Below are 8,645 nucleotides of genomic sequence, written 5' to 3' on the forward strand. Positions count from 1 at the left end.
ACCTCAAAGCCTTCACACACTTCCAGAATCTCACAGTATATTTCAGTATCTCAACATTCAAGCTCAATCTAATGGGTTCTGCAACTCTGAGTAGGCTATGATAGGAACAGTAAAATTTTAATTTAATATAGAAAAATGTCAATTTTAACTCATTTTTTGTGGATAACTTTACTGGAACCAGGTCTTCATGGCTTTAGTTGGTCAAGATGGTTTTTGGAACATTGTAACTGATTTGTTGCTGGTCAAAAGTAACCTACTCTCTCAAAATGTTTTAATCAAGAAGGTCTACCTGGTTGACCTCACCAGTCTGATCAACCATCTAAACCATCTTGGGCCAACTAATGACCAGCTTTGACCAGTTAGACAGCATTTAAAGCCATTATTAATTGACATTTAAAAAAATAGCTGACGATGGGTGGTTATTATACAGTATTAATGAACTTTGCTCTTGTTTGTTGTGGTAGAACATTATTAAAGCTGGAAGTGCCATTCTTGACCCAGTCAACAAGGAGCACTGGGAGAAGATACAGCGCTCTGATGGTGGGACGGCACATCTGCTGCACCACTTTGAGGAGTACGCCAACACTCTGGTACAGAACGTGAGGAAGACCTACCTGAGACCCTTCACCATCGTCACTGACAACATGAGTTAGTATTGCGTTCTCAGTCCTGTAGCTGAATTTTGAGTGTTTAGTGTAAAAATATTGACCATTTTTCTTCACATTTAAGTCGTGGCATTAGATTTTCTGGACTCCACTGCAAACCAAGACAAGATTCCTCGATTTCAGGAGGTTACGGAGGTGTTCGCAAAAGAGCTGGAGTCATCTGTCCTCTTCCCAAACCTGCTTTCAATGCCGAAAAAGAGCAAAGGTTCTTACTTCGAAACTTATTTCTTTATATTATAATTATTAGTCATGGAAATATGACTAAACGTTCTTATGTCGTATTACACTATACAGTAGATGCTGTTACCACAGAGCCTCCAGTCCAGATTGCATCAACTGAGTCTTTCATCAGCATGGATGGATCAAATATTGTTGATCTAACACCGTCCATTAAAAAAAGACGCCATGCAGAACAACCCGATCCACCCGCTGTTGTAATGGTGATGATCTACAGGTCTCTGGGACGGCTCCTTCCGGAGAGTTACGACCCCGACCGCCGCAGTCTAAGGTAGAACTTCAGCCTGGGATTTTACATACAAACAACAGATTTCCTTGACCAGGATATGCAATGCTATCATATATCATATTCAAATTCCTGATTAGCTGATAATTGTTTTCATTCTGATAAATAGCCAGTATTAAAATTCTAAATTATTTTGTTTAAATAGGTTAAAAATAAAACACTAAAACCGATTCATTCATTTTAAATGCGACTAGTGAATTTAGGCAACATTATAATGTACAGTATGTAAAATGGATATACATTTTTATTCAAGATTACATTCAGCAGTGTTATTACATTTTTTGTGTTTTAAAGATTACCTTTAAGTGAGTGTAAAATGATGGTCAATTTAATCTGAATGTAAAAATAGAGGAAATGAGCACAAAACAATGAAACATCAAATATGTACTGAAGCCCGTTTCCACCACATAGAGATTTTATTTTATTTTATTATGCCATAAATAGTCATAATTTAGATATAAAAAACATGACAAGTCTAAATTTTGACAGATAGTCAAAATGATGAGATAAGAAATCCAAAGTAGGACAAGTCATATTTATGAAATAAAATATCATAATTATGAGAAAAAAAGTCATAAGTATGACATAAGTCGAAATTTAGATTATTTATATAAATATATAATTTACAAATTGATGAGGTTTTTTTACTTCTTATGTGCTGCCTAGAAATAAAAAAATTAAATATCAGCCAACACAGATAAATAAATAAAACATTTTGTAACATCGGCCAATAGATTGTGTTTCCCTAATGACAATATCAAGAAAAAAAATTATTTGATATATATTTATTGTTGTAAATATATCTGGTGCTCTACACATCCCCAGACTGCCCACTCGTCCTGTCATCAACACACCTGTAGTGAGTGTGGTGGTCCACAGGGACGGAGACGCCCTCCCCACACCCCTCCAAAGACCCATCACCCTGAACTTCAGGCTCCTGGAGTCCCACGAGAGGACCAAACCTGTGTGCGTCTACTGGAACCACTCCCTCCCGTGAGTACTTAATGAATGAATAAAATATGTTTGGAAAGTGATCGCAGAATACATCATCATTTTGTATTTTTGTGTCTTTTCACAAAATTTTTGCTCTTATTCAATAGGGTTTCCGGTGGAGGCGCCTGGTCCTCTAAAGGCTGTGAGCTGGTCTTCAGGAACTCGACTCACATCCGCTGCCAGTGCAACCACATGACCAGTTTTGCTGTCCTCATGGACATCTCCAAACGAGAGGTAGGACACAACCAGCTATTTCGGTTTACCGGTATATGGGATTTTGCTAGTATACAGCTAGCTAACTAGTTTTTGAACGCTGGTATCTCGTCCTTAGCATGGTGATGTTCTTCCTCTAAAAGTGGTGACCTACACCACAGTGTCCGCCTCTCTGGTGGCCCTCCTCATCACCTTCCTCCTGCTGGCCATTCTTCGCAAGCTGCGCTCCAACCTACACAGCATCCACAAGAACCTGGTGGCCGCCATCTTCCTCTCTGAGCTCATCTTCCTCACTGGCATCAATCAGACCGACAGTCCGGTGAGCAGTTTTTAGATTGTAATAGCGATAGCATAATTTTATTTTAATTATCTTGGACGTTTCTGTGAGATACTAAACCTGTTTATTGTCTGATTTGTAGTTTGTATGTACTGTTGTGGCCATTCTGCTACATTATTCGTACATGTGCGCATTTGCCTGGATGTTTGTGGAGGGGCTGCACATCTATCGAATGCTGACTGAGATGCGTAACATTAACCAGGGCCACATGCGCTTCTACTACGCCATCGGTTGGGGGATTCCTGCTGTTATCACTGGTATGAGACTCAGTAGCTCATTAAAAAATGTTTAGTATAGGAACCATCCCCTAACATTTTGTTTTGAAGTTCTTTTGGACGGTTCATGTGTTAAAGGTGCAGTAAGCAATTTCTGAGAAACACTGTTAAAAGTGGATCAAACCGAGCACCAATCAGAAGCAGGGGGCGTGTCCACTCATGAGAGAGGGTGAGCAAGTGGGAGATTTGAGGAAAGACTGTAGCAAGAGAGATGACCGAGAGATATTACAAACGAGAAAAGGTCAGAGGAATATCACAGGAAAAAGAAGGGTTATCATGATCAGGCGAGAGCTTTAGGACCCTCGTTAATATTAGAAAAGCTTTCCAGCACTGGAGAGACCTAAGCGAGAAGGCCTAAAAACGGATGCAGAGGTTGCGTACAGTTAGTAAAAAGTTAGTTGTAAACAAGTACAAGTTGTAAAGTTAGTTATAATAACACGACAGTTTTATGTGTCATTGTTTGTCTGGAGCTAGTGTGCTGCTTGCGGCTAACAAACAAGCTCTTACTTGTATAGACTCTTGTGTACTGTATGTTCGTCATCGCTTTATTATTCGCGAAGCATTATTTTGTTTGGCTTCAGCTATGATAAAGAGACATCCACTCTTGCATTGTGTGTTTGTGCATTTTGGGGGCAGAGCATTGAAGGGAGGGCTGTGTTTGTTTGGCTTGATTTCAAATACCAACAGTGTTTCTCAGAAATCACTTACTGCACCTTAAAATAGAGGGGTCAGACCCCCTAAACCCCCTGTGATTTGCATCTTGATTGTGCACTTGCTGATTATTTGTCTCTTGTCAGGTCTGGCTGTGGGTTTGGATCCTCAGGGTTATGGAAACCCTGACTTCTGCTGGCTCTCTGTCAACGACACTCTTATCTGGAGTATCACTGGACCAATCTCCATATTAGTGCTGGTCAGTTTAATCTCATTTAGCACAGTGTCAATTTTCCTTTCATTTTCTTTACCCAACTGAAGTGTTTGGTTTTGACTAAATAATTAAAAAAAAAACTTTTTTAACAGATAAATGTAGTCCTAATTGTGCTGGCAGCTAAAGCCTCATTTGGACGACGCCAGCGCACAGAAAAGTCAGGAGCAATGTAAGTTCAGTGAGAGTTTGGTCAAACTGAACAATACAGAAGGCCTAAAACAGGTAAAAGTCAATCTTTTTCAACATTGTGCTTTTCTCTTGTGCAGCTCTGCTCTTCGAGTGGCTTTCCTCCTCCTGTTGCTCATCAGCGCCACCTGGCTGCTGGGTCTAATGGCAGTCAACAGTGATGTGCTTTCCTTCCACTATCTTTTTGCCTTCCTCAGCTGCCTACAGGTACATATGGTCATGTGAATAATGTACACTGGACACTTGGATTTAGAGCCAAGGTTTAGTAAACAATGCTGTATTGACATAATTGTCAGCATGTGTATTAATTTTTCATTAATTTTTCATTCCAGGGCATTTGCATCTTCTTTTTCCACTGTATTCTCAATAAAGACGTGAGGAGGAACCTGAAAAGTGTCTTTACAGGGAAGAAAGTGCCAGCTGAAGATCCCAGTACAACACGGGCTACTTTACTCACAGTGAGTTTGACGCATAAAAATACATTTAAAAAAAGTTAAAATTCACATACAGGCACAATTTATTTAGCGGTGACACATTAACAGTGAATCTCTTCTTCTGTCGTTCCAGCGTTCTCTGAATGGTGACGTCTACTTGGAGGATGGAGGTCTGTACCGGACCACCATCGGAGAGTCCTCTGTGTCTCTACAGAACTCTGTTAGATCAGGCAGGAGTCACGGCAGCAGCTACCTCGCGTCCACACTCAGGTAACACCACAAGTGAATCATGAAATTAGTTATTTGGTAACATAGTCATTAAAAAATACATATACGAAAGATCTCCACACCTCCTCCTTAACCTCTTAAAACACGAATCATGTATCCTTTGAACTTCTGCAGATCTGGGTTTTTCTCTCATATACGAATCGGGTTTCTGCAACATGCCCTAAATATATCGGGAATTATGAACTCATTGACGTATTTGCCTGCAGCTGTGCTGGCAGCTGTTTCACTAACATATTTGCACCAATTATTACCTGTTATATTGTGCGTAAACATCTCAAAGGAGCATTCGGTTTTTAGGTCACTCCACTGAATATCTTTAGATGAGACTAAGTACATTATGACTATAAATGGGGCCACTTTAGTCATATGTATGGCTCAGATTTTTGTTACCATAACCACTGAAAGAGCCCTTCAGTATTGGAAAATGGTGTCCTAATTCACAGCACAGTGTCATGTGTTACATGAATCACATACAGCATTGGATCTAATGTGTATTGATTCATCTCTCAAACGCGCATTCTACTTACTGCAAAATGTACCGGTAAAGCATATGACATTTTCAGAGAACATTTTATTAGCTAGTGAATGAAAAAATCCTGCTTGTCATATTTGTCATAATGCTATATTGGCAGCTGCTGCATTACTTCAACTTACTGTCATTCAATAACTTTTGTGTGACTTCACAACAAACCCTTCAAATTTAATACATAGTTGTAATGTTGTTTTCACACAGGGAGAAGAAACACAGCATATCGTCTAATGGTGGAAAAGTGGGACATGATGAAGGAGACTCGTCGCTCTTTTTCCATAAGAGTAAAAAGGCAGAAGGTGAGGGAAGATTACACTTAAAAACACAACATACACAGACCATTGAAGGGTCAACTGGGGGTCATAACTTTTGTGCCACAGAAAAATTCAGGAACTTTATTAAGCAGCCATATGCTAAAAGCTCTGTTAGTTAGTAGTCAATAGGAGAGCATCAGCAGAAAACAAACAAACAATGAATTATGGGTAATCTAGTGCACTTCTGTGATCAGCGGCACATTTTTCTGTTGTTTCTGTACAGACTCCGATTCGGACAGTGAGCTCTCAGTGGATGAACACAGCAGCTCCTACGCTTCCTCCCACTCCTCGGACAGTGAGGATGAGGCCAGGCACTCCAAGACCAAATGGAATAACGAGAGAACGCCCATCCACAGCACTCCTAAAGGTGCCTGCGACCTCTTCTCTGACCTCTGACCTGCTCTTTTACATGGTTTATTCAAGCAAACACTAAAAAGATTTAGATATGTAGTTGTCAGTCACCAGAAGTTATTCATTCCTGACATAAAATATCTTAAATTCATTTAAAAATTTGGATGTTAGATAACTGTACCCGTGTTGCTCTGCAGTTGATGCTGTGTCTGGTCATGGGAAGCAATATTGGCCTGTGGAGCCGCCCACAGCCAGTGAAGGTGAGGATGCGGGGGTTCCTGAGAAACTGCGGGTGGAAACAAAAGTGAATGTGGAACTTCATCAAGGGAATAAACTAAACCAAAATGGAGATGTGTCTCAAAGTGAGAGTCCACCCAGTCAGCCAAACAGCAACCAGCTTCCCAGAAGAGGTGAGCGACATCTCATGTATACATATATTTTATATTTATTTTTCATTTAAAACAAGAGAATGAAACCATTTTAGTACTTTAAATCTAATATATATATATATATATATATTCATGCTTTAATACAGAAGATTATATTTTATAATATTAAAATAATATTGAATAGATAATAGGCAACGTATAATATAATAATTATATATAATATTATTGCTTCACTTTTATTAGGCATTTTAAAGAACAAGATCACATACCCACCCCCACTGACGGACAAGAACATGAAGAACCGCTTGAGGGAGAAGCTCAGTGACTACAACCCCCGTAAGACTGCATCGGTGGGGTCAAACGAGGGCGTTCGGTCAGGAACCGAGGCCAACAGCATCGTCATCAAGCCACCTCCATTACCTCGCCAGCCTGCGCTGAACGGGATCGCTGTGGAGCTCGGCACCAGCCACGTCTCCCTGGCGGACCATTCCGAGTGAGTTGGATGTCAAATTCGAATTGATTTGGTCACGTTCTGAATGTAACACCGCTCTGTATTTCTCTTATTAGTGGCAGCAATGAAACTTCAATCTGAGTCTTCACTGTGAAGGACGTTGAATGCACTGGAAGGCATTTGAAGAATCCGTGTCCGTCTCCCTACTAGTATTAAAGCACAAAATGGACCCGCTCTGAAGTTGTTTTTAGTATTTTCTAAAGGTTCGATTGATACAAATGGAGTCTGGGCGCTTTGTATCCCAGCATTCCAAAGCACTGCGTTGCCCAAGTTCTGCTGGATGAGGACAGAACGTTTTCGTCGAAATGGATAAAGTTGACCTGGAGCTACAAAAAAAAAGACTTTAATATTAATAAGCATTTGTACAGTTTATTCCAGAACTCATTAGTCATAAACAGATGTCTTATGATTTGTAAGTAATGTTTATAGTTACATTTTGTATTTTAGATGTGTAATAGGGTTGTTTTGTAAAATTGTAAATTAGGGTTTCATTGTGATGCCAATACTGAATATTTATGTTCGACTTGTTTACTGTGGTATTTTTGCAGCACGGTTTTGAATGTTTATATTGTTTTTATATATATATTGTGCATTTTTAAGAACTAGCAGTTGTAGCTTAATTTGTAAATTTGTTGAGGTTTTCTTTCCCCCCAGTTTCTTATGAATTATTAGTATGAAATGTCCATCATACTCATTGTCTGTCATTGGGTTCTGTATTGGGTTCAATGGGCAGTTGTATTTTTACACTGATTACCTCTGACAGTATTTTACAGCTTATGTTCAGCATGTCTTAATGTCTCTGCCAGTGCTGTACATAGAAAAACAGTATTTTATTATGTTTGCTCTGCATCTAAATTACCAACAGAGAATCAAAGGATTCCTAAAGTGCCTGTCATATATTATCTCTGCCAAACCTCTTATGTAAATAATATATAGATGGAGAAATTCAGGGACTTTTTGTTTTATTTTTTATTTTTACTCATGATAAGTTTCAATCTATGTTAAAGTGATCAGGTCAGTAACTATGTAATCTGTAATAGTTTAGAAGCATTTATTGATCGGTTGTCCTTAACTGAACACACATTATCATCACATTAAATGTGTATCCATGAAATACCTCCATTACTTGTCAAAGCTCGTAGACATTAGATTCCAGCATGTAAAATAAGGTATTTATATTTGTACTATTCGCACTGATAATACATTTTAATATTGTAAATAAATGAATTAAAAAACTCTTATTTTATTTCTGCTATTATGACATTTACTTCAATTTCCACTACAGTTAAAGATTTGGGGGTCAGTATTTATTTTTAAAGAAATTATTACTTTTATTCAGCAAAGATGCATTAAATTGATCAAAAGTGACAGTAAAGACATTTATGATGTTACAGATTTGCATTTAAAATAAATTGTTCATTTGAACGTTCTATTTATCAAAGCAGCACAACTGTTTTCAATATTGATTGTATTTTTTTAGAAAGAAAAAAATGATTGAGCAGCAAATCAACAGATTAGAATGAATGAAGGATCATGTGACACTGAAGACAATGATGCTGAAAATTCAGCTTTGCATCACAGGAATAAATTACATTTTGAAATATATTTGAAAAGTTCTTGTTCAAAAAAATCTTGTAATATTTAAATTGTACTGTTTACCAAAAAAAACACCTCCATGATAATTCTCATTGTAGCCTACCATTTGCTAGTTG

At 38.4% G+C, this 8,645-nt stretch overlaps 1 protein-coding gene across 1 annotated transcript in view; it reads left to right on the forward strand.

The window, feature by feature from the left end:
• celsr1b (cadherin EGF LAG seven-pass G-type receptor 1b) overlaps nucleotides 1-8,296 on the forward strand; it is a 46,407-nt gene extending 38,111 nt beyond the window's left edge. Inside the window, exons 19-35 of the mRNA XM_079604071.1 lie at nucleotides 465-648; nucleotides 730-870; nucleotides 963-1,173; nucleotides 2,014-2,181; nucleotides 2,289-2,415; nucleotides 2,513-2,713; nucleotides 2,814-2,988; nucleotides 3,804-3,916; nucleotides 4,024-4,100; nucleotides 4,198-4,324; nucleotides 4,450-4,575; nucleotides 4,685-4,821; nucleotides 5,573-5,667; nucleotides 5,906-6,049; nucleotides 6,231-6,443; nucleotides 6,666-6,915; nucleotides 6,990-8,296. Of these exons, the coding sequence (XP_079460197.1) occupies nucleotides 465-648; nucleotides 730-870; nucleotides 963-1,173; nucleotides 2,014-2,181; nucleotides 2,289-2,415; nucleotides 2,513-2,713; nucleotides 2,814-2,988; nucleotides 3,804-3,916; nucleotides 4,024-4,100; nucleotides 4,198-4,324; nucleotides 4,450-4,575; nucleotides 4,685-4,821; nucleotides 5,573-5,667; nucleotides 5,906-6,049; nucleotides 6,231-6,443; nucleotides 6,666-6,915; nucleotides 6,990-7,014 (2,514 nt within the window). The 3' untranslated portion in view covers nucleotides 7,015-8,296. The remainder of the gene's footprint in view (nucleotides 1-464; nucleotides 649-729; nucleotides 871-962; nucleotides 1,174-2,013; nucleotides 2,182-2,288; nucleotides 2,416-2,512; nucleotides 2,714-2,813; nucleotides 2,989-3,803; nucleotides 3,917-4,023; nucleotides 4,101-4,197; nucleotides 4,325-4,449; nucleotides 4,576-4,684; nucleotides 4,822-5,572; nucleotides 5,668-5,905; nucleotides 6,050-6,230; nucleotides 6,444-6,665; nucleotides 6,916-6,989) is intronic.
• The last annotated feature ends 349 nt before the right edge of the window (nucleotides 8,297-8,645 follow it).

Source organism: Phoxinus phoxinus, assembly GCF_949152265.1.
Source record: "Phoxinus phoxinus genome assembly, chromosome: 25".
Lineage (NCBI taxonomy): Eukaryota > Metazoa > Chordata > Actinopteri > Cypriniformes > Leuciscidae > Phoxinus > Phoxinus phoxinus.